Source organism: Ranitomeya variabilis, chromosome 1 (assembly GCF_051348905.1).
Source record: "Ranitomeya variabilis isolate aRanVar5 chromosome 1, aRanVar5.hap1, whole genome shotgun sequence".
Lineage (NCBI taxonomy): Eukaryota > Metazoa > Chordata > Amphibia > Anura > Dendrobatidae > Ranitomeya > Ranitomeya variabilis.
The window spans coordinates 106,756,086-106,782,312 of record NC_135232.1 but is presented as its reverse complement, the minus strand read 5'-3'; the positions used below and the strand labels follow the sequence as shown (position 1 = coordinate 106,782,312).

At 42.1% G+C, this 26,227-nt stretch overlaps 1 protein-coding gene across 2 annotated transcripts in view; it reads left to right on the top strand.

Annotated features, from left to right (window-relative positions):
* The window catches only part of IQGAP2 (IQ motif containing GTPase activating protein 2), a 398,264-nt gene that overhangs the window by 229,351 nt on the left and 142,686 nt on the right, over window positions 1-26,227 (top strand). For both annotated transcript variants that reach the window (XM_077287309.1, XM_077287298.1), the window contains exons 3-5: window positions 876-1,032; window positions 4,226-4,303; window positions 10,740-10,816. In XM_077287309.1, coding sequence (XP_077143424.1) covers window positions 876-1,032; window positions 4,226-4,303; window positions 10,740-10,816 — 312 coding nt within the window. The remainder of the gene's footprint in view (window positions 1-875; window positions 1,033-4,225; window positions 4,304-10,739; window positions 10,817-26,227) is intronic.

The following is a 26,227-nucleotide window of genomic DNA, read 5'->3' as shown; positions in this document are numbered from 1 at the left end:
CTTTTTTTACCATTGCAAAAATTCCTGTGAAGCACCTGAAGGGTTAAAAAACTTCTTGAATGTGGTTTAGGGCACCTTGAGGGGTGCAGTTTTTAGAATGGTGTCACTTTTGGGTGTCCCTAAAAAAAAAAAAATGGTTTTGTAAATTTTGGTGGAAAAAAGAGAAATCACTGATCAATCTTTAACCCTTTTAACTACCTAACAAAAATATTGTTTAAAAGGCTCTCTCGACCACTCTCTCTTGGATCAGGAGAGCTGCCGGCCAGTCTGTTCACTGTGTTCTGATCTCGTTCGGATTTTTATGGTCATGTGACTGCGCCCTATGTGGTAACATGCTGATTGCTGTCCTTTTGAAGTGGAACAGTATGCACACCACCATCATTCCATTCATTCGTGTGTGTACAGACATACTGTATAAATATATACAATAAAGATCTATACAGTACATACATATATTATACAGATCTTTCTGCTACACCTGAAAAGACCAGAATTACATGTGATATGTTGGCGCCTTGGAGGGTCTAGTTGCCCCTCTGCTGCTCCGAGTATATTGTTCGCTGATAACTGTAGCCTTTACAGGACTGCTAATGTCTGCAATATCGTCATATCAAGTTCAGATTTACAATCCCATGCACTGTGCTTCACCTGTAAGTTCCTGGCACCCACAAAGTCTTTATTAGATACATATGTAGAGTACTTCAGACTCGTATCTTTTTGACACATACCGCCAGACAGCCGTGTTGTATATCTCACAGCTGGATTGGGATTGATGAGCAAATGTCCTAACAAAAAAAGGAAAGTGAGAATAATGAAATGGTCTTTTGAATGGATTTGTTCCATGTGCCTAAATATTTTTTGTTACTTACTTGCAGGTGGATGGAAGCTTGTCTTGTTGAAGAACTGCCGCCAACTACAGAATTGGAAGAAGGTTTAAGGAATGGGGTTTATTTGGCAAAGCTAGGCAGATTTTTTGCTCCTAAATTGATATCTGAAAAGAAGATTTATGACGTGGAACAGACAAGGTTTAAGGTTCGTACGTCAGCCTTTATTGTACTCTTCTGCAGGTGTGTGTTAACCCTACAGTATTAAGCTAAATACAAATGTGGATTAAAAAATAGACTTCCAAACCCTGACTGGGGGCGCAGGCTGCTAACCCACCCATTCATAAACGTAAATCCCGGTAGCTCAATTCCTTGTTGATGAATTTTTTACATTTAGGCTGTGTGGACATGTTCAGGATTTTTTGCTTTTTTTTTCGCTATAAAACACGCGATAAAACCGTGAAAAAAACGCATACATTAAGCATCCTATTATTAGAATGCAATCCGCAATTTTTGTGCAAACGTTGCGTTTTTTTCCGCGGCAGAATCTCATTCCGGAAAAAAACGCAGCATGTTCATTCTTTGTGTGTAATTGCCTATCCTGTCCTGGTATGCATGGCTCCTCATCCTTATCCCGGTATGCATGGCTCTTCATCTCTATCCAGGTATGCATGGCTCCTCATCCCTATCCTGGTCTGCATGGCTCCTCATCCCTATCCTGGTATGCATGGCTCCTCATCCCTATCCTGGTCTGCATAGCTCTTCATCTCTATCTTTGTGTGCATGGCCCCCATCGGAAAAACATAAAAAAATTAACTACACTTCTTACTGTCCCAGCGCTCCTTCGCAGCCTCTTGTTCTGGTGTCAGCAGCTGCCCTATAGGCGTGGAAGGCAGTGAATATTCATTCTCTTAAGTAGTGGCCACACGTGATCACCCCGCCACTGCAGGAAGCCGGCGGCTGCGACTACTGTGCCCGATATTAAAGAGAGATGAATATTCACTGTGCTGGCAGTGAATATTCATTTCTCTTTAGCAGCGGGCACAGACTTTAGCCGCAGCACCCAGCTTGTGCGTCCTGTGACCCGCTGTTCCACCGCTACTGCTCCCCCTCCATCTTCTGGGACCCTCAATTGAGTGTAAGCTGAGGGGGGCTTTTTCAGCACAAAAAATGTGCTGAAAAACGTATTTACCCCATTGTAGCTGCTGGAACATCTTTTATTTCTGCAGCATGCACTGTGCTTACCATTGTCCAATAGATTTCCTGGCCTGACCTGAAGGCCCTTGTCTCTTTCCTATCGGTATACAGCTTAAGAGACGAGAGAAGCAGCAGAGCCCGTGACCAGCCGTCACTCCCTGTACTCCGTCTCTGCTGCTAGTTTTGAGTTGGCGTAATAACGATCACCTGAGCACTAATTCAGTCTAGCTCCAATTAGGGGGTGGATAGGAGGGGGTGTTAAACAATCATTAGACACTTACAGCATATAATGTGTACGGGATTAAATCACTGCAAATCTTTCATTCTTCTCGTCTAAATTTTGCACAGAGAAGCGCACTTTGACTATTGTGCAAAAAATGCATTGGATTTTCATCTGTGTATTCGCTTGGAGAAAATCTGTTATGTTTTACAGTGCCAGCATAGGTCCTGAGAATTAAAAAAAAAAAAAAAAAAAAAAAAATCCCATGCACATGCTGTGAAAAATCATCAATTTATGCTGCAGATGTAAGCGCGACATTCACTCTTTTCTGTGCAAAGGGTGAAATGTGCGACCTCCCCTCACCTTTATTGCAATGATATCCCAGTGGCATCTCTGTTGCGAGAGGTTTTCAGTGGAAATACTATTTGGAACACACTCCATTTTATAGATGTGTTATTGTCCGAGACATGTCTTCTGTTTCATAGCTATGGAGTACATCACATGCTCCACTAGCTGCTATACTTGCTTGTTAAAGTGCAATATTTAAAGATATCATGGCCGGTGCTAGGTGCCCATGTGAGTTATCACTGGAGCAGCCGGCAGTTCTGCTGGCTATTTCCTCACGTATATCTGAAGTCATCTCATTGAAGCTTCGATAAGTGACGGCAAGACGAGCCGCTGTCATAGCCCAGATGACGAATCTCGTTTGTGTCTGTAAATAACACTGTGAACCGACAGGTCTGTCACTCAGAAGCCTTTGGACAACTACTTCAGAGTCACTGCAGTATCATTCCTTGTACCTGAGCCAACGCCATTCTTCTCTCCAAAAATTGACTTTTTGTAGCTGTTTTTGTCACAGAGTGGAGTCTGTGCCAGGAGGAGCTGACCCAGATCCATGACATATTACTGGATGTTACCTAACGTGCCCTAAATCTCAATAATACTATCCAGCAGCTAGTTTCCAAGCTAAACCAAGGGTCTGTCTGCTTTTTCTTGGTCCCACAAAAGGAACTAAAATTCATGTCCCTTTCCAGGCAAAATCTCATTTATACATTCCTTAACTTCGAAATTGTAACATTAAGAAGGTAAAGTCATGCCCTGCACATGGGGTAAGAGACATAGCGAATCAGAAGAACAACACTACATTTCTAATTGGAGGCATTTGCTAATATTATTATTACACCAACTACATATTGGGATAGGATCTTGGAGATGGAATATCCCTTGAAGTTCAGCGTTCCCTAGTGATTCTCGTTGCTTTCCCGATGATTCTCTACCGTACATACTGCAACTGTTCCTTTTTATCTTCCCAAATTTTTCCCTTGTGGAAGTCTGGACCTTAGGAATTGGCAGCACAAGTTCAGCAGGACCCCTGGTGGATTTTTGGTATATGTTTGCTCACCATTCTGCGGGAGGTGAGCAGTATGTTGGTCCATCTTGGTGGTACCCACACCAGGAATATCTGTTTATTTTCTTTTATTACTGTATTTCTACTTATGGAACTCAAACTCAATACAGAATAAATTGAGATATTTTCAAAAAATGTCCTTCCATTTTTTTCATCCTTTTATATATCATTATCATATCATTTTCATGTTTATTGGTATTGAGATTTCCATAACTCAATGGCTTTTTCTTCTTGGCATTGCAATTTCAATCTTGAGAAAATGTAGTTTTTGTGTGGATCATCCCTTAAGAAACTGACCCAGTTGCATGAGATTGGCTCCAAATATGATTGCCTACTGCTGGATTTTGGGCCCCTCTACAATCATAAGCTGAGCCCTCCAGAGAAGGAACCAGTCTGTCCCTGGAAACTGTAATATCAATACAGTACTTTGGATATTTTCCTCCCTTATGTCATGAAGGTATATGGCTAAATTTAATGCAAAGTGTTTAATGTGTCATTAAATATATAATATCACTTGTATACTGGTATCAAATGTCCATAAATGGTGATTATATGCTGTTTTTATTTGTTTTTTAGCGCTCTGGTTTACACTTTCGGCACACAGATAATACTGTACAGTGGTTACGGGCTATGGAATCAATTGGGCTTCCTAAGGTAAGAGAACGGATTTGTAAGCAATGTGGGGATAGTACTGGTTTTTCCACACCACTTAAGGGCCTGGGAATTTATTTTTTTTTGTTTTATCTACAACATTAATTGTGTGGTATACAATGATGTCACAGTGTAATTCTTCAGGTGAGTGTGATGATTTTGATTCAAAGTTGCAAAACAATTTTTTATTATGGTGAAAAAATGTACCCATTTTCTCAGTCATGTAATTTTTTTTTTTTTTTTTTCCCCTGAATGTTTAACAGTGTGTGGACTTGTTTTTTTTCTGTCCTGAGCTTAATTTTTTTTTTTTTTTTTTTATGGATATAATTTTACGGTAGACATCACACTTTGGTCGCTTTTTATTGTATTATGGCAATAATGTAAAAAAAATTTTGACGTGGTGGTACCAAATGTTTGTTTTTCTTTCATTTTTTAGGTGAATAAGGGAGTGATTTTAAACTTTTTATATATATTTTTTTTTCCTTATAATTTTTTATTTGCCTTGGACAATTTGATCCAGCCATAATTTGACCTGCTGCCATGATAACCCATTGGTTCCCTATGATTGCCTCATTATAGACGGGAGACAGATTGACAGCAAAATTTAATTGGTTAAAGAACAGTGATCGGATCACACTCCCGCCACTGCAGTTACAAACAGATGTCAGCTATGTACCACAGCCGGCATATTCCTGGTATAAAGCCGTATCAGCACCTCGGCCGGCTTCATACTGCCCTGAACGTCCTATAACAAAAGTACGTCGTGGGTTAATAAGGAGTTGGCAACCTGCCGAGTGGGGGTCTTACCGGAAATGCTCCATAGTATATGCAAGTTACCGTAGTTTTCTTTACTTCATGCGGGCAGGACCATATTTAGAGTTTCTGCTGCCCTAGGCACTTTTAGTGCTGCCTCCCCCTTTGGTGAGTATGACACTATCAACAGTGACTTTGTCAAGAATCGCTGATGTGAAAGTAGCCTTTTGCAGCAGATCCGGCAGTTTTTCCGCATCTGCCACGTAACGGATCACTTACGGCAACACTGCGTTTGGCCTCATTCATTCCCTATGGGATTTGCGGACATTTGCAGCACTTGCCGTGATCTGGCAAATGCTTTATCATACCTCCCAACTTTTGAAGGGAAAGAGGGACAAAGTTTGCGGCGCGTGTAGTGCGCCGTGGCAAATTTTAGGCCATGCATCTGACCACACCCATTTCACAACTAGTCACACCCATATCCATGCCCCAACCACACCCATTTAGTACTGCTGATCACACTGTTTCATAAACAAGAATTATAACCCAAAAAATATGGCCACACAGTGCTCCATACTGTATAATGGCCCCACATGATGCTCTATATTGTATAATGGCCACACATGATGCTCCATACTGTATAATGGTCACACAGTGCTCCATGCTGTATAATGGCCGCACAGTCATCTTCCTCCCCCCTCCCATCCTGTGTGCATGGCTCATCTCCCCCCCCCCGTATGCATGGCTCATCGGCTCCTCGCTCCCATCATGCATGGCTCATCTCCCCCCCCCTCCCTGTATGCTTGGCTCATCTCTCCCCCCTCCCTGTATGCATGGCTCATCTCCCCCACCTTCCTGTATGCATGGCTCATCGGCTCCCCGCTCCCATCATGCATGGCTCAGCTCTCCCGAATCCCCCCTCCTGTATGCATGGCTCATCTCCCCCCTCTTGTATGCATGGGTGGTTCATCTCCCCCCTCTTGTATGCATGGGTGGCTCATCTCCCCCTCCCTGTATGCATGGGTGGCTCATCTCCCCCCCCCCCGTGTGCATGGCTCATCACCCCCTCCTTGTATGCATGGGTGGCTCATCTTCCCCCCCTCCCTGTATGCGTGGCTCATCTCCCCCTCCCTGTATGCATGGGTGGCTCATCTTCCCCCCTCCCTGTATGCGTGGCTCTTCTCCCCCTCCCTGTATGCATGGGTGGCTCATCTCCCCCCCTCCCTGTATGCGTGGCTCATCCCCCCCCTCCCTGTATGCATGGGTGGCTCTTCTCCCCCCTCCCTGTATGCGTGGCTCCTCTTCCCCTCCCTGTATGCGTGGCTCCTCTCCCCCTCCCTGTATGCATGGGTGGCTCATCTTTCCCCCCTCCCTGTATGCGTGGGTCATCTTCCCCTCCCTGTATGCATGGGTGGCTCATCTCCCCCTCCCTGTATGCATGGGTGGCTCATCTTCCCCACCCCCTCCCTGTATGCGTGGCTCATCTCCCCCTCCCTGTATGCATGGGTGGCTCATCTTCCCCTCCCCTGTATGCATGGCTCATCTCCCCCTCCCTGTATGCATGGCTCATCGGCTCCCATCTTGCATGGCTCATCTCTCCCCCCTGGCCCCCTCCATGCATGGCTCATCGGCTCCCCGCCGCTCCCATCTTGTAAGGCTCTGCTCCCCGTACTCATTCATCCTCCCCCCATCCTCCCTGGCTGTCATACTCACCTTTTCCACACCGCGCAGAACGGGATCCTCCACCTCTGTCCCAGCGCAGCACCTTCTTCCTGCGTGAGCGGGCACGTGGTACCGCTCATTAAGGTCATGAATATGCATCCATATTCATAACCTTAATGAGCGGTACCACTTGACCGCTCACACAGGATGAGCTGAAGTCGCTGAGACCAGACCAGGCATCGCTGGAGTAGGTGAGTATGAATCATACTGTATGATGTCTTCAAGGAGGCAAGTGGGCGGGCGGTGGGGGTTTAAGGTGACCCAAGCCCGGATTTATAAAAAAAAAAAACTTGCTCAGGTGCCGCCCCCCCCCCATCGTCCCGCCCTAGGCACGTGCCCTCAAGTGCCTAGTGGCAAATACGGCCCTGCATGCAGAAGAGTACCAGCTAGGAGAGGTGGCAACTCTAAGTCCATGTCCGATCCTTGCCAGACAACTCCCCGAAACCTCATCAACAGCCTGTTTCAGGGTATTTGCCTCTCAACAATATAGATACAAGTCTTTCTTTCATTCTGTGAAATGATTTTCATACTTTTCCCATGAAGCATTGCTTTTAAGACTTCATACTTACCCTCAGCAAGCCAGACTTTTCTTACACTGAGAGAAGGGCAAGTGCTGGTCACAGGCTGTCTGCAGATGAGTTTCTGGCAAGGAATTTATCCCTGGTCATCTTGCAAAGCTAATTTTAAGAGGTTGTCGGTCTTGTAGAAATCGTCATCCTCCGACACAGTTTGGTATGGAAAAAAAACAAAACAGCGCAATACTTGCCATCTTCTGGTCCTCCGAGTCTCCACCACTACTCCTGGTGTCTGGCGTTGGCTGTGGTACTGTCACGTCGACAGAGCTGCAGGAAATCCAATTAGCTCAGTGGTTCTGAACATCCTGTCTACACTGCAGAGCCGCTAAGCTCACTGACTGTCAATATGATGTCCGTGTCACAGCCAATGTCAGACACTAGGTAGGAGCAGCGGCAGAGACCAGGGTAGCCACCTCTTCTTGGTTTCCCCCAGGCCCTTTGACTTCCACGATGTTTCCAAGGATGGTAGGTTCTAATCTTGGTCTGCAATTAAGACAAGAGAATATTACGAAAAATGGTTTTTCAATCTCTGCAGACTTTTTATTTCCTTTCTTTTCAATTTTATTCGCCGAAAAATCTTACATTTTAATGTCATATATAATTTTTATGCTAACAAATTGCATTTTTAATCACTTTTGTGTTTATGCTAACAAATTTATGTTTGTATTTTAAATATAACTGCAGCGTTCAGGGTGCCAGGTGTGTTTGACACCTTTTTTTCCTATGTCCAGCCCACCCTATATATGTGAGTAATACCACATAGAATTGGCTATGTACCTGAGGAAGTGGACAGGACGTCCACGAAACGCATAGTTTTATAGCCCTGAATAAAGTATGCAACTCTTCTGATCTGTCATTCCCTTGCCTGATTTTGGAGGAGCTCGGATTTGTCGCCATCTTGAATATCCTATCCAGAATTTCTTAAAAAAATGTTTGGCAGATGTGGGGGGAATAAATAATCGGGCATGTTGTATATGAACATGTCCTATGCTTTGCTTTCAAGGGAGATACGATTTATTCCCGTCCCCCATATATTGTTGCCAAGTGTCTGACCATTCTTTCTCCCATCATCTCCTTACTTGCTGGGTCTTGGTCGCACATGGATGGGAAAGTCATGAAAATATCTGTTGGATAGCGATTGAATATGTTTGGGACTGTTGATTACTAATAGGTTTTATTTGCTAATATTGTTAGTTTTTTCACTTTGGCTGTAACGTGTAGGCTATGACTACAATAGGTTCAGAGGTACAGAAAGATGCTTGAACAGCTGCATATTAGGAAACTGTATACTCAGCTATTCCTTAGTGTACTTCCGTTATTAGAATTGTTCTGTTTATGAGCAGGATCAATCCAATAATAGAGCAATGGACAGGCAAATTCTGAGATTTATACACACAGAAGCTGTTTATGACTGTTGGACTTACAGGAGTTTTGCACTTTCAGGAAAGTGAACCCAAAATGCTGTAAAGTAACAAACAGAGGAGGTTCTCTTCCTCCCCGACTCCAGCGCCTGCTCTCCACTGCTGCTCAGGTCTCGGTGTTTTGGCTTAAGCAGTGATGTCATATTGACAGCTATAGCCTTTCACTGAGCCCCGCTCGTACCCATACACCCACACCCAACATAGAGCGTACTATCATGTCCTACTTTGCACCCATGTATGTGAGCCTCCCAACTATCACCGGGCAGATGACATTGTAGATCTTAATAGATCAGCTTTTGATTGTAGCCTACCTTTGTTTAAGTCAGGATATTAATTTAAATATATATTTTTTAAATTATACCTATTTTATTTTTTTCCAAATCAAAATATAAAAAAAATTTTTTTATGAAGCTTGTTAATGGTTTTTTTTTTTTTACTGACCACTGGGGCATTTGTAGACTCGGTGTCGAAGTGTTCACATGAGTTTTCTTCTTGGTAAAGACGGGATTACAATTCCAGGTATAATCTCTCTTCACAACTGATGACACAGAATCCACTATTCACAATGGGCGATGTCACTGCTCCCACCTCCCTTCACAATGACCCGTGTAAGGGTCATAAGAGGCTTCAATACAAAAGATAGGGTTGGAAACTGACCATTGTGACTATACACATGTGTTATTTCCTGAAACATCAGGAACTTAAGAGTCTAAAAGGTCCAAGACTGCATAATTTATATTTTGATTTTTAATACAGATTGTTCGATGTGAAATAAATAAAGCCATTGCCAGTTTTTTCATATGTATATTTAACACAAAAACCTGATTTAAAGGGGTTGTCCACAACTCTGACAACCCCTTATGACTCCCTTTGTTTCCACCCAGTAAAATAATAACACCTATACTCACCTCCGGTGCCGGACTTCGTTGCAGCGGTTTGTCACCGGCTCTCCCGTAGCTTGCCTGACAGTTATGTATAGTGATTCCTGCAGCCAGTCAGCATTGGCTTGGATCTCTCCTTCTTCAAACAAATCAAGACATCCGGAAGAAGTGAGAGGGTAGACGCAGCTCTCAAACGTCAATTACGTTCAAAGGAGAGGAGAGTGATGATGAGCCCCTGAAGAACCAGTGTTGGAACGGTGCTGGCAGTGGAGGGAAGTATAGGTGTTGTTATTCTACTGCGGGGGCACATCAGAGTAGAAGACAACCCTTTAATCAATCGGTCATTTTCTGATGAAAAATTTAAATGTCTGATCCCTTTGTTTTTGTGAGAAGTAGGACGCTGCCACATGTCTTCGGCTTTTGGCCCTCTCCTCATCTTGAACGTTCATGCGTTTGGGAGAATTTGGATAGAGAACTTTATATTGGCATCTTGTAGACCCCAAACAGTCTGTTCTAACCTGTTGGTAAACTTTGTGGCAAGTTTTTTCAATTAATATATAGCGCCAGTAGAGGAAAATGAAGCATGATATAGTTGTTCTCATTGAAATCGATAGGCTGTCCTTGAAATACATACATGTGCTGGTTCCTCCAGAACGAGAGATGATTCTTCCTGTCTTGTAGATCCAGACCCTGCAAAACTTGGAGCTATTTGAGATTGGGGGTGATAATGCAGGTTTAGGTGAACTTCTTATGTGGATATGTGTCTGTGATTTCTAGAACAGTTATTAAACTACTTGTGAGAAAAAAGTAATAATCTTGATAATGAAGATAGCACATTTTTCATACAGTAGGGATGACCTCCTCTGGTAATATATCTAAAGGATGTGGATTGTTACTAATGTACTTTCCTCTCTACATTGTGCATTACATTGTATTCTACGCCTGATTTTCTAATCCATCAATGTTCATCATATTGTTTTGCCGAAGTGTCCGAGTTTTTCTACAATCTGACATGAATTCTGTGCTGAGTTTTTAATGCGAAATTCTGTCCATCACAATAAATTTCTCATCTGGTTTATATTCATAGATCTTTTATCCAGAGACCACAGATGTCTATGATCGGAAAAACATCCCACGTGTTATATATTGCATCCATGCATTAAGGTAAACGTAGTCTGAATAGATACAATTGTATTAATGGGAATAAAGTCATTATTTGAAGCATTTTCCAGAAATCTAGGGATATAAAAAGCAAGAAATGTCACAACACTCCCCTCCCAAATTATTTATCCCATTATTTCCTTATGTAATAAGGGGACTGAACCCCATTTGACATCCTGCGGCAGACAGAAACTATACAATATTTGCTGGAGGAAGTCAAGTGGGGGTCACTATCTTTATGACTTCAAATAACAATCATGGTGTCTCACTTCGCTCTGATGGCCTTCAGCAGCAAACCATTTCATAATCTCTGTAAATTACTTTGGTCTCCTTCTCCAACCTGTGCCATATGCCTGCCAATAATGCACACAGTGCTGACATTGTGTAGCCAAAAAGCACACAGTCATATCACCGCATAAGTAAGAGACAATGCACGGATATATATGCACACATATATATTTACACTTACACTGTCTACATCTCAGAAAGAGACCGAGCTACAAGGGGGTGACTACCATGCAAAAACAAAACCGAATAATAATCTTAACAGGTATTGAGACATACAACATAAAGGTTGAAAGGGTTTATCCAGGACTATTTAATTTTCTTTACTATAGGCCTAAGAACCAACAGGCAGGTAGTTGTTAACTACCTGCCTTTTGTGCCAGGTGCTGATCTCTGCTGGCACAGAGCAGTCGCAGAGTGCTCCTGCCAGTGATTCAGCGGCTTTCCCTGATGTAATTTTGACAGAGCAGTGTGTTCTCTTCTTCTCTGCTCTGTTGATGGGACAGGACTGCCGACATCGTGGCTCCCCACTTTATAACTAAGAGAGCGGACTGTCAATCAGCATGACCTCGGCAGTCACACCATGTTGATGGCGCAGCCCGGAAGAGGAAGAGCCACTCTGTTGATGTGGAGAAACTGAATCACTGGCAGAAACTGTGGCTGACTGCTTTAAGCTGGCGTTGGGTAGAAAAGCAAGGAAGTTGCCTTTTTTAAAATGGTCCTGGACAACACTTTTTCATGGATCAATGTAAAGAGGCGACCAATCTCCTTGACAGGCCTACAACACCATACCTGCAAGGGCCCAACACCCCCATTGACCAGCTGCCACAAGCCTCGACGGCCAGATACTAGCACATCGAATGGAGCTGCAATGCACAACCACACTGCCATTTCCGTGTCCACCACTTGGTAACATAGAAGAGCTCCCTATCAACAGAATGCAGCCTCTCTGCAGTACCTAGTAGCTGCCACCTGACGCCAAACCGCACAGCTCTTCCCAATCAGTTCAACTGGCTGCTTCCGGCAGCAACGTAGGAACCAGCTATATATATGTGTATATATGTGGACTTACATTTGGGGTTTCTTACATTTTAGTTTTTGCTTTGTGTCGTGTGTCAGTAGATCTTACTAGTGTACCATATTATATAATATATACTATATTATACTATATTTGGTGCTGCGCAATGTATTCTAGATCACTAAGGGGTAAGAATCAGAATCGCTCTGAATGTCTCCTCTCATTCTATTGATCTTGGCATGTATACTACTCTGGGGCCAGTGTTTAGCCTGAATACAGAATATAACTTTATAAAAGGTCTTGTATTTGGCAATCAGTGCATATGACTTTCGCCTCCTATCTATCATTAGTACATAGATTTGGTCTAGAGCCCATTGTAATGATGTGAAGCTCATTTCAGCTTTGTGGAAGCGATCGCTGCAGATGTGAGAATCACAGCTGCATTAACCTTCAGGGTTATTCGTCAGTCCATCTGTTTGGAACAGTTTTCTTCCCAACCTGAAACCAGACAGACTTGGATGATGTCTTTCCTAATTTATATCAGCCTCCAACTAGAGCAGATCTGATTGGCTCATAGGCTTACACATGAGGCAGACGGTTATCTGTGACTTTATCCTCCGTAAGAGGTCAGATCTTGGTTTCTGTGGACTTGAGGAGTCGTCTGTTTGCTGCCTATTTAGCAGACATTGGTTATTGTTGTTTAAGCGAGTTACACAGAACCTGTAACATCTGCCTCGTATTTCCTGTGACCGCAAGCTACAAAATCGGCTTCCAGGCATCTGCTACCTAGAGGCTTACATTATCTACTTCCTGGCCTTGTCGTCTTGTTTCCTGTCTATACAATGCTTTTCCCCTTCTAATTTGTAATGATGGGCAGGTATGTAATGACCACAATAGAATACAAACACTACTATCTCTAATACACAGTGAAAACAGACAGCACTGCTTAGTAAACCACTTTCAAATCTGTCACAATTCTAGGCTTAAACTATAAAACCAAGGAAAATTAATACCGTTGTGTTATGTCAAAGGTGTATTCCCATCCCAAAATGTATGTCCAATCCAGCATCTGTATGATGTTCGTTCCACACATGATCTGCGCTGACATATATGTAAACTGTATAGGACAAACAATGGCCCCTTATCACTGAATGACACTTATAGACTATGTCGGCACCATGTAAATGGAAGCAGCAAGTGTCTATTGACTTGCCATATTGTTGATTTTACAAACTTGGCTCATATAAAGCTCTAGTACTTTGGTTGGATATGTTATATAACATTTTCATTGATAGGACACATTTTTTGGAACCCAAGTTGTTGCCATTGTTTCTGCACTTTGAATCTCTCGCCTCTGCAGGGGATCTGTAAGAAAGCTCCCCAGAATCACCTTCTTAAAGAGAATCTGCCAGCACCATTTTGCATGTTAGAGTAAAAGCATGGCCATAATGGCGCTGTTATACAGATTCCATGGATACCTTCAGTGAAGAAATCCGCTTCCTCGTTGTCCTTAAATCCACATTTGAAGTTTTGGTGTAATAAGTTTTAAGTGCACAGGGCAGGACTGTGGGTAGGGTCTTTGGCTCTGTCCCGGCCCCCCACCTGCCTCCTGTGTAATTATTTTCCTCTTTCCTGAATGTCCACGCCAGCGCCGCCCTCGCCTCAGGGGGCAGTTATGCAGAGTCATCTCTTGGCGATTTTCAGTAAAATGGCACTGTTGGCAGCATATGCACAGACTTGGATCTCTGCTCAATGATGAGAAATGTTGCAATTTTACTGAAAACCGCCAGGAGATGAATCTGCACAAGCGTCTCCTGCTTCGGTAACGATGTCAGCGCAAACTTTAAAAAAAGTAGGCAGATACAGACACCAGAGTCAGGTGGACAGGCTGGGGCAGAGCCAAAAAACCTACCCACAGTCCTGCCCCTATACACAGAAAGGTTATTACACCCAAACTTCAAGTGCAGATTAAAGAACAACCAAGAAGCACATTTCTTCACGAACACTACGGCTGCCAAATGCACAATTTTTGGAAGTGCATCTGAACAGCAAGGTGGATTGCTGTTGAGGGGAGATAGAGAGAAAAAAAAAAAAAAATCTATAAATCTTCAGCACAGCGAGTGTGACCTGAGCGTAAGTGTGAACGGCGGTAAGTGTGTGACTTGTGATTCAGTGACTTTGGAATCAGGGAGTTTCCAAGGGAGGAATTGCTTCTGTTTTTTTTTTTTTTTTTTGTTTAATTAATACTTTGTATTTATTTTTAATTAACGTTTGTGTGGTGCAATCCCCATTAGGAAATGTGCTCCACAATTGTTAATGCCATCCAGTGTACATCTTGCCACATGTATGCAGTCCTTGACCAGCTGGTCGAGGGTGCATACTGCTGTGCGAGATGTGAGCATGTTGTGCATTTGGAATCACATACTAATGCCAGAAGCCTCGCCAACAAAATGGACGAATTAGAACTAATGTTGTTGGAACATAATTATGACATGGTGGGGATATCTGAAACATGGCTGGATGAGAGCCATGACTGGGCTGTTAACTTGCAGGGCTATAGCCTTTTCAGAAATGACCGTACAGATAAGCGAGGGGGTGGGGTGTGTCTGTATGTAAAATCGACCTTAAAACCCATCCTGCGTGATAATATAGGTGAATCTAATGAAAATGTAGAGTCTCTGTGGGTGGAGATAAGGGGAGGGGGAAAAAATAATAAATTACTGATATGGGTTTGTTATAAATCTCCAAAACTAATGGAAGCAATGGAGAATATCCTCGTAAAGCAAATAGATGAAGCTGCGACTCAAGGAGAAGTCATTATTATGGGGGACTTCAACTACCCTGAAATAGATTGGGGAACAGAAACCTGCAGTTCCAGCAAAGGTAATCGGTTTTTGACAACTATGAGAGACAATTACCTTTCACAACTGGTTCAGGACCCAACAAGGAGGGGGGCACTGCTAGACCTAATATTAACCAACAGGCCAGACCGCATATCAAATATGAGGGTTGAGGGTCACTTGGGGAATAGTGATCACAAAATAATAAGTTTTCATGTAACCTTTAATAAGATGGGTAGTAGGGGGGTGACAAGGACACTAAACTTCAGGAGGGCAAATTTCCAACGGATGAGAGAGGATCTTGGTGCAATTAACTGGGACGATATCCTGAGACACAAAAATACACAAAGAAAATGGGAGACATTTATTAGCATCCTGGATAGGACCTGTGCACAGTATATACCGTTTGGGAATAAACATACTAGAAATAGGAGGAAACTAATATGGCTAAATAGAGCTGTAAGGGGCGCAATAAGTGACAAAAAGAAAGCATTTAGAGAATTAAAGGAAGTAGGTAGTGAGGAGGCATTAAATAAATACAGAAAATTAAATAAATTCTGTAAAAAGCAAATCAAGGCAGCAAAGATTGAGACAGAGAGACTCATTGCCAGAGAGAGTAAAAATAATCCCAAAATATTCTTTAACTATATAAATAGTAAGAAACTAAAAAATGACAGTGTTGGCCCCCTTAAAAATAGTCTGGGTGAAATGGTGGATGAGGATGAGGAAAAAGACAATATGCTAAATGACTTTTTTTCATCAGTATTTACAAAAGAAAATCCCATGGCAGCCAATATGACTAGTGATAAAAATTCCCCATTAAATGTCACCTGCTTAACCCAGCAGGAAGTACAGCGGCGTCTAAAAATAACTAAAATTGACAAATCTCCGGGCCCGGATGGGATACACCCCCGAGTACTGCAGGAACTAAGTACAGTCATTGATAGACCATTATTTTTAATCTTTAAAGACTCCATAATAACAGGGTCTGTACCACAGGACTGGCGTATAGCAAATGTGGTGCCAATATTCAAAAAAGGGGCAAAAACTGAACTCGGTAATTATAGGCCAGTAAGTTTAACCTCTACTGTGGGTAAAATCCTGGAGGGCATTCTAAGGGATGCTATACTGGAGTATCTGAAGAGGAATAACCTCATGACCCAGTATCAGCACGGGTTTACTAGGGACCGTTCATGTCAGACTAATTTGATCAGCTTCTATGAAGAGGTAAGTTCCGGACTGGACCAAGGGAACCCAGTGGACGTAGTATATATGGACTTTTCCAAAGCTTTTGATACGGTGCCACACAAAAGGTTGTTACATAAAATGAGAGTAATGGGGATAGGGGAAAATATGTGTAAGTGGGTTGAGAGCTGGCTCAGGGATAGGAAACAAAGGGTGGTTATTAATGGAGCACACTCGGACTGGGTCACGGTTAGCAGTGGGGTACCACAGGGGTCAGTATTGGGCCCTCTTCTTTTTGACATATTTATTAATGACCTTGTAGGGGGCATTCAGAGTAGAATTTCAATATTTGCAGATGACACTAAACTCTGCAGGGTAATCAATACAGGGGAGGACAATTTTATATTACAGGATGATTTATGTAAACTAGAAGCTTGGGCTGATAAATGGCAAATGAGCTTTAATGGGGATAAATGTAAGGTCATGCACTTGGGTAGAAGTAATAAGATGTATAACTATGTGCTTAATTCTAAAACTCTGGGCAAAACCGTCAATGAAAAAGACCTGGGTGTATGGGTGGATGACAAACTCATATTCAGTGGCCAGTGTCAGGCAGCTGCTACAAAGGCAAGTAAAATAATGGGATGTATTAAAAGAGGCATAGATGCTCATGAGGAGAACATAATTTTACCTCTATACAAGTCACTAGTTCGACCACACTTAGAATACTGTGCACAGTTCTGGTCTCCGGTGTATAAGAAAGACATAGCTGAACTGGAGCGGGTGCAGAGAAGAGCGACCAAGGTTATTAGAGGACTGAGGGGTCTGCAATACCAAGATAGGTTATTACACTTGGGGCTATTTAGTTTGGAAAAACGAAGACTAAGGGGTGATCTTATGTTAATGTATAAATATATGAGGGGACAGTACAAAGACCTTTCTGATGATCTTTTTAATCATAGACCTGAGACAGGGACAGGGGGGCATCCTCTACGTCTGGAGGAAAGAGGGTTTAAGCATAATAACAGACGCGGATTCTTTACTGTAAGAGCAGTGAGACTATGGAACTCTCTGCCGTATGATGTTGTAATGAGTGATTCATTAATTAAATTTAAGAGGGGACTGGATACCTTTCTGGAAAAGTATAATGTTACAGGGTATATACACTAGATTCCTTGATAAGGCGTTGATCCAGGGAACTAGTCTGATTGCCGTATGTGGAGTCGGGAAGGAATTTTTTTCCCCATGGTGGAGTTACTCTTTGCCACATGGGTTTTTTTTGCCTTCCCCTGGATCAGCATGTTAGGGCATGTTAGGTTAGGCTATGGGTTGAACTAGATGGCCTTACAGTCTTCCTTCAACCTTAATAACTATGTAACAATGCAGAAAAGGATGAGAGCAACAAGTGACACAGATGTGAAAGTAGTCATAGTGCTGAAACCCATGGTACTTTACATTGTGTAGAAATGGGATAGGCTAAGGAATAGTGATGAGCGAGTATACTCGTTGCTCGGGTTTTCCCGAATATGCTCGGGTGGCCTCCCGAGTATTTATGACTGCTCTGAGATATCGTTTTCATCACCTCAGCTGAATGATTTACAGCTACTAGCCAGGCTGAGTACATGTGGGGGTCGCCTGGTTGCTAGGGAATCCCCACATGTAATCAAGCAGGCTAGTAGCTGTAAATAATTCAGCTGCCTCGATGAACAGTAAATCTCCGAGCAGTCATAAATACTCGGTCACCCGAGCGTACAACGAGTATACTCGCTCATCACTACTAAGGAACGAACAGACACTTCTGCTTCTGAAACAGACTTTCCTGCAAGCTGCTTTTTTAAGTGCTTCTTCATATGTTCACTTTCATCTTTTATTGCCATGGTAAATACCTGATTTTCTAAGATTTAGGATCTAGGAATCCATAGCTTCTGTAGATACAATCATACTGAGGAAAAAACAGTATGATTTACATGACTTTTAGCTCAACCCAAAGGAACGAAGGAATTGAATGAAATGGAATTTTAGCAAATATTATGTCATTGGGGCAGCAGACGCATAAACAGATGTTACCTCTTACCGAGTATTAATAGTGTAGTCACTCTGGAGACCCACAGTCAGAATTTATTCTGCAGCATATCGAGTATCATGTGCTGAGCGTAATCTTTAGCTTTTCTGATGGACAAAATGTAAGATTTTCCAGACGACTGATTCATTTTTAAAGATGTTTGTGAGAGAGATTGAGTTTTGCAAAGAAAGAAGTATTTCTATAGCTTTAAAAAAAATTCATGTAGATGGCAATGCATTTAGTTTTCTAAAATGATCTGCTTTTTTTCCTGCAAGCTCACCACACTTGTCTGTTATCTGTGCCTAATATTGCATTATATAGCCATTCAAATGAACGAGGCTGCTAGGTTGTAATGTCAGACTATCCAATGGAAAATTGTGTGTGTGTGCATGTGTACATATACACGTAGGTACACACACACATACACATATACACACACACACATACATGCGCACACACATATACATACACATACACACACGCATGCACACACACTTTGATTGTGTTTGGTAAATGACCATTTTCTCTTTTCATTTTACTGTAAAAATTAGTGTGCCTTTTAGAGTTATTTACACTTTGATATCTCATGATATCTCAATTGCCTGCTGGCTGGTATGGTTGCTAACTGTATTGTAACTAGACCATTCAGAGTAAGTATTGGGTAAAAAAAATAGAACTTGGCAATCTATAAGCATGGGTCTTGTGGGTGTTACAGTGGACCTTTCACCAGTTTGAGCATTTTTTGTGGGTGCGTTACAGAAGACCTTTCACCAGTTTGAGCATTTTTTGTGGGTGTGTTACAGAAGACCTTTCACCAGTTTGAGCATTTTTTTGTGGGTGTGTTACAGAAGACCTTTCACCAGTTTGAGCATTTTTGTGGGTGTGTTACAGAGCACCTTTCACCAGTTTGAGCATTTTTTGTGGGTGTGTTACAGAAGACCTTTCACCAGTTTGAGCATTTTTTGTGGGTGTGTTACAGAAGACCTTTCACCAGTTTGAGCATTTTTTGTGGGTGTGTTACAGAAGACCCTTCACCAGTTTGAGCATTTTTTGTGGGTGTGTTACAGAGCACCTTTCACCAGTTTGAGCATTTTTTGTGGGTGTGTTACAGAAGACCTTTCACCAGTTTGAGCATTTTTTGTGGGTGTGTTACAGAGCACCTTTCACCAGTTTGAGCATTTTTTGTGGGTGTGTTACAGAAGACCTTTCACCAGTTTGAGCATTTTTTTGTGGGTGTGTTACAGAAGACCTTTCACCAGTTTGAGCATTTTTTGTGGGTGTGTTACAGAAGACCTTTCTCCAGTTTGAGCATTTTTTGTGGGTGTGTTACAAAAGACCTTTCACCAGTTTGAGCATTTTTGTGGGTGTGTTACAGAGCACCTTTCACCAGTTTGAGCATTTTTTGTGGGTGTGTTACAGAAGACCTTTCACCAGTTTGAGCATTTTTTGTGGGTGTGTTACAGAAGACCTTTCACCAGTTTGAGCATTTTTTTGTGGGTGTGTTACAGAAGACCTTTCACCAGTTTGAGCATTTTTTGTGGGTGTGTTACAGAAGACCTTTCACCAGTTTGAGCATTTTTTGTGGGTGTGTTACAGAAGACCTTTCACCAGTTTGAGCATTTTTTGTGGGTGTGTTACAGAAGACCCTTCACCAGTTTGAGTATTTTTTGTGGGTGTGTTACAGAGCACCTTTCACCAGTTTGAGCATTTTTTGTGGGTGTGTTACAGAAGACCTTTCACCAGTTTGAGCATTTTTTGTGGGTGTGTTACAGAGCACCTTTCACAAGTTTGAGCATATTAAATTGGCCACATCATGGAATCATGGCTGCAGAGCTGAATAAAACATATATTTTTTTTTCATTTCTCATCTCCATTGCAGACATATTTGCTTGTAAACTTCAGCTTAAAATTCATGATGAGCCCAACAGAGTGTTGTTACCTGAGATTTTTCTTTGGTGATTTGTACTTTTGTCCCCTGTATTATATAAATCAATCATAAGCAGGGGGAAAAGAGAACACACCCTCCTTTCCTCACTTATCTCTGCAGCTACTGAATAGTATAGAGCAGAGCTGAGTGTGAATACGAACAATTCCCGATCTCCTCTCAGGGCAAGACCAATGTTGGGGAAGGGGCAGAGTTGATAGAGCTGTGAGAGGAGATGTGTTAGTAATCACACTCCACTCTGCTGGTTCTCCCTTCTCTCACATGGACTTCTGTGAGAAGCAGGATGGATTCACAGAGATCAGGGCCGTCTGTCATTATATCTCACAGGCACAAGTATGTTTGGGTCGGTGTTCTTTCCTCTGCATGACGCCTTTTGCTTATGATTGGTCAGCATCATACAAGAGACAAAGTGCACACCCCCAGAGACAAATCGCTGTTAACGACCCATTGGGCTTATCATGAATTATAACCTAACTTCACAAGGTAATATCTACTCTATAATGGAAAGGAGAAATCAAAACCTAAAAACTACATTTCACTCAGCTTTACAGTCATGATGTGGCAAGTTTAACATGGTCAAACTGGTGAAAGGTCCTCTTTATCAAGCATTGAATGTTTGACTTATAGCAAGACTAAAACTATATATGGCTGATAACTTTTGCTAGGGTTTTTCATGAGCCGCACCCACAATTGTTAGTGTAAAACATAGCAAAGATACTTTACTATGTCCACATTGATTAAAATGCACAATAGAGGCCATGTAATTCAGCCTTTAATTCCCTAATTTGTCATTTGTGTATGGATTTCTGATATTTTGGGGATAAAGACCTCATACACATAATCTCAACTAAAGCTGACTATTTTGTCCTTAGGAGATACAAGTCACAACCAGAGGTGTCTGGCAGCAGCTTATTCCGTTCTACCAATTGAAAATACACATACAGCCAAATTGAGCATACATGTGTATGAGAAATGGCTTTGAGTCGGACACGATCTAAAATGCTTGGGCACCTTCAGACACTAGGCTCCAACCTCTTGCCTTTGTAAAGTTATAATGCTTAGTGCTTTTTCTAGGCTTGACCTGCAGAATTCTCTAGACTTGTGGTTGTACCTTTTAATAAATATTCATTTACGTTTTTGGCCGGTAGTGATGCATCTGCTTTATAGACTCTTTCTGTGGGACTGAGATTGTTTGGATCATATACGTTGTGCTTTTGGCCTTTCAGTCAACCTAGGTAGCTTTCCGCATACGATCAGATGTCACTCCGTAACCTGATTCTTGACCATTTCAGACCCTGTTCACTACTGTATTTATGTCACGTATTAAACTAGAGAGAGGTCTACTCTTAACTATCTCAAAATAGTGCCACCTTGCCCAAAGACCTCCATTCACATTAGACTAATGTCAGCCAAACGAGCTGATATCTACGGGTTCATCTGACAGTCCAATAAATATGGATGATGCGAAGGGAGATAAGGATCTGGCATGGCCTGTTTTCGACTGTCAATCCACTTTGATCTGTAAAGATAAGCTGCCGCCAATGAGGTCTAGCAGTGGCTTTCTGAAAAAGAAGACTGGCGCGCTCAGCAGTTATCGCTCCCGTGTACGAAAGAGTTGGGTTAGATAGCTAGAGGTTGAATGTGTGGCTATCTAAAGTACAGGTCCTTCTCAAAAAATTAGCATATAGTGTTAAATTTCATTATTTACCATAATGTAATGATTACAATTAAACTTTCATATATTATAGATTCATTATCCACCAACTGAAATTTGTCAGGTCTTTTATTGTTTTAATACTGATGATTTTGGCATACAACTCCTGATAACCCAAAAAACCTGTCTCAATAAATTAGCATATTTCACCCGTCCAATCAAATAAAAGTGTTTTTTAATAACAAACCAAAAAACCAACAAATAATAATGTTCAGTTATGCACTCAATACTTGGTCGGGAATCCTTTGGCAGAAATGACTGCTTCAATGCGGCGTGGCATGGAGGCAATCAGCCTGTGACACTGCTGAGATGTTATGGAGGCCCAGGATGCTTCAATAGCGGCCTTAAGCTCATCCAGAGTGTTGGGTCTTGCGTCTCTCAACTTTCTCTTCACAATATCCCACAGATTCTCTATGGGGTTCAGGTCAGGAGAGTTGGCAGGCCAATTGAGCACAGTAATACCATGGTCAGTAAACCATTTACCAGTGGTTTTGGCACTGTGAGCAGGTGCCAGGTCGTGCTGAAAAATGAAATCCATCTCCATAAAGCATTTCAGCCGATGGAAGCATGAAGTGCTCCAAAATCTCCTGATAGCTAGCTGCATTGACCCTGCCCTTGATGAAACACAGTGGACCAACACCAGCAGCTGACATGGCACCCCACACCATCACTGACTGTGGGTACTTGACACTGGACTTCAGGCATTTTGGCATTTCCTTCTCCCCAGTCTTCCTCCAGACTCTGGCACCTTGATTTCCGAATGACATGCAAAATTTGCTTTCATCAGAAAAAAGTACTTGGGACCACTTAGCAACAGTCCAGTGCTGCTTCTCTGTAGCCCAGGTCAGGCGCTTCTGCCGCTGTTTATGGTTCAAAAGTGGCTTTACCTGGGGAATGCGGCACCTGTAGCCCATTTCCTGCACACGCCTGTGCACGGTGGCGCTGGATGTTTCCACACCAGACTCAGTCCACTGCTTCCTCAGCAATCTTCCTCAGGGTCCGGTCACCTCTTCTCGTTGTACAGCGTTTTCTGCCACATTGTTTCCTTCCAACAGACTTACCATTGAGGTGCCTTGATACAGCACTCTGGGAACAGCCTATTTGTTGAGAAATTTCTTTCTGGGTCTTACCCTCTTGCTTGAGGGTGTCAATGATGGCCTTCTTGACATCTGTCAGGTCGCTAGTCTTACCCATGATGGGGGTTTTGAGTAATGAACCAGGCAGGGAGTTTTTAAAAGCCTCAGGTATCTTTTGCATGTGTTTAGAGTTAATTAGTTGATTCAAAAGATTAGGGTAATAGGTCGTTTAGAGAACCTTTTCTTGATATGCTAATTTATTGAAACAGGTTTTTTGGGTTATCAGGAGTTGTATGCCAAAATCATCAGTATTAAAACAATAAAAGACCTGACAAATTTCAGTTGGTGGATAATGAATCTATAATATATGAAAGTTTAATTGTAATCATTACATTATGGTAAATAATGAAATTTAACACTATATGCTAATTTTTTGAGAAGGACCTGTATATGAGGTTTAAGAAGAACTTGGTACAATTAAAGGGGGTGTCTGAAGATGTATTTTGATGAGAGCACTGGTCATCTGACTTCCGGCTTCTTGCTTGCCATGGGGCTTTGTGCTCCTAATGATTGATATTTCAGACCAGTGACTTGGTTGCTCTGCTCTGCCAAACTAAATTCTCTCTAATGCTGCTAGCGGAGGCAGCTTGACCTATACGGCATTGGAGGTGCTTGGAGAACTGAAGCTGGCTAGGATTAAGCGATGCAGTCTGCATCACAACAGCGCTCGCAAGGTCTATAAAAAATTAATAAAAATAAGGTCGTCTATCAGAGCTTGCCTAGAAGACCATCCACCTAGGCTGCAGAGATGGCCAGTAAACTAGGCAACGAGCAGTATACGATAGAATAAAAACATCTTGGGAACGGAGATCAGTTTTAATAAGAGGTAAATTGCGAAGTTTGTTTTTCCTAGGACTTTGTCATTAAGGAGATCAGTTCACCCCTTTAAATATAATGCTAATCAAGTGTCTTACATTTACTTAAGGTACCTTCACACTAAGCAACTTTGCAACGATAACGATAGCGATCCGTGACGTTGCAGCGTCCTGGATAGCGATATCGTTGTGTTTGACACGCAGCAGCGATCTGGATCCTGCTGTGATATCGCTGGTCGTTGCTGAAAGTCCAGAACTTTATTTGGTCGTCAGATCGGCGTGTATCGTCGTGTTTGACAGCCAAAGCAACGATGCCAGCGATGTTTTACAATGGTAACCAGGGTAAATATCGAGTTACTAAGCGCAGGGCCGCGCTTAGTAACCCGATATTTACCCTGGTTACCATTGTAAAAGTAAAAAAAACAAACAGTACATACTCACATTCCGGTGTCTGTCACACGTCCCCCGCCGGCGGCTTCCCGCACTGACTGTGAGTGTCGGCCGTAAAGTAAAAGCAGAGCACAGCGGTGATGTCACCGCTGTGCTGTGCTTTACGGCCGGCACTGACAGTCAGTGCGGGAAGCAGGCGGCGAGGGACCTGACGGACACCGGAATGTAAGTATGTAGTGTTTTGGTTTTTTTTACATTTACAATGGTAACCAGGGTAAACATCGGGTTACTAAGCGCGGCCCTGCGCTTAGTAACCCGATGTTTACCCTGGTTACCCGGGGACCTCGGCATCGTTGGTCGCTGGAGAGCTGTCTGTGTGACAGCTCCCCAGCGACCACACAACGACTTACCAACGATCACGGCCAAGTCGTATCGCTGGTCGTGATTGTTGGTAAATCGTTTAGTGTGAAGGTACCTTTAGTTTTATTATATAATTTTCACAATCAAATGTTACCTGACTAATTTTCTTAGTCTCTAGTGTTGTTTACCTTGGAAACTGAGATTTTTACCATTCCAACTAACAATCTGACATCCTTTCATTATTACAATGAGCACTCTAAACCCTTGGATCTTTGCGTATCTGCATTGTCTATTGTCTTTTTTTTTAGGTGACCACTATTGTTCCCATTCTAGAATCACTACCATAGAAATCTAGGCCATGGTCATTAAATTTCATGGACCAGTGTCTAGAAGAAGTGCTTAATAATTCAAGTAACCTATTTATCGATTGTTCACAGGACAGTATTTAAATTGGGAATAACTTTTGCAACTTTACTTATTGTAGTGCCACCACTTCTCCTTTTAGCTGCTTAAATTGGAGATTGTTGAGTGGGATCCTCGAAGCCTCTGCACCCACGTGTTATGTTTGATGTATAACTGTGCAGCTTGACCTTTATGTATTGAGACTGTATGTGAAGGATATTGATGTTACGCAAATTTCCCACACACGTAATGCAGGATGGGCGATTTTTTGTTTTTCTCACACAAACCTAGGTGCCTTTGCTAGGTTTGGACAGTAATTTTTTTTTTACGGAGTCTCTTTAACGTCTTGTCTCTGCAGCCAATTTTCATTTTTATGATTACCTTTTCCCCTCTCCCTTCTTCCAAGAGTGATATCACTTTTATTTTCCCATCTTTATTTTTTATTTTTTGTAGGACAAGTTGTAGTTTTGAATGTCGCCATTCATTTTACCTACAGTGCAATGTAAAACAATTCTATGTGAGATGAAATGTTGAAAAAAAGAGCCCGCCATTGATTTGTTTTTACTGCCTTTTTTATACCATAAAATTGAGCTAGTATTATAATAAGGACGATTACAACGATGCCACACTTGGATGAATTTTATTTTTTATGTGGTGACATGTTTTTTAGAAGTTTGCAAGAAGGAAACAAAAATGTTTTGGGATGTAGTTGCGTGAGGGCTTGATTTCTGCTCCCGAATCTGTGAATCTGATGGTTTTATTGATGCTAATTTAAGCTTCGTATGACATTTTGATCGGATTTAACTACGTTTTTTAGGATGGTGTGGTGACCCAAAAGAAACCATAATTGTTTTGTTTTTCCCCCCCTTTTGTTTTTTTCCCCCTTTATGGCAAATATTGTATGTGTTATTATAATTTTACATTTTGATAATCTGTAGTTTTATGGGCTTAACGATACCTAGTATGTTTCTGTTGGTTGTTTTAACTGGTTGAAAGAGGGGTAATATGAATTTTTAGATTTGTTTTTTTAGTTTTAAAGATTTTTATGTATAAGTTATTTTTTACTCCCCTTAGGAGACTGAAAACCTAATCACTTATCTTATACATTGCAATACCATACTATTGAAGTATATAGTGAAAACCATGGTCTTCTATGCAGCAGTCTGTTGCCTTCAGCAGGCCGCCAGCTTTCATAGAAACCCATTGGTGCTCCACCATCATTTCGTGGGGGAATAGATAGGAGCACAAGCACTGGCAACCAC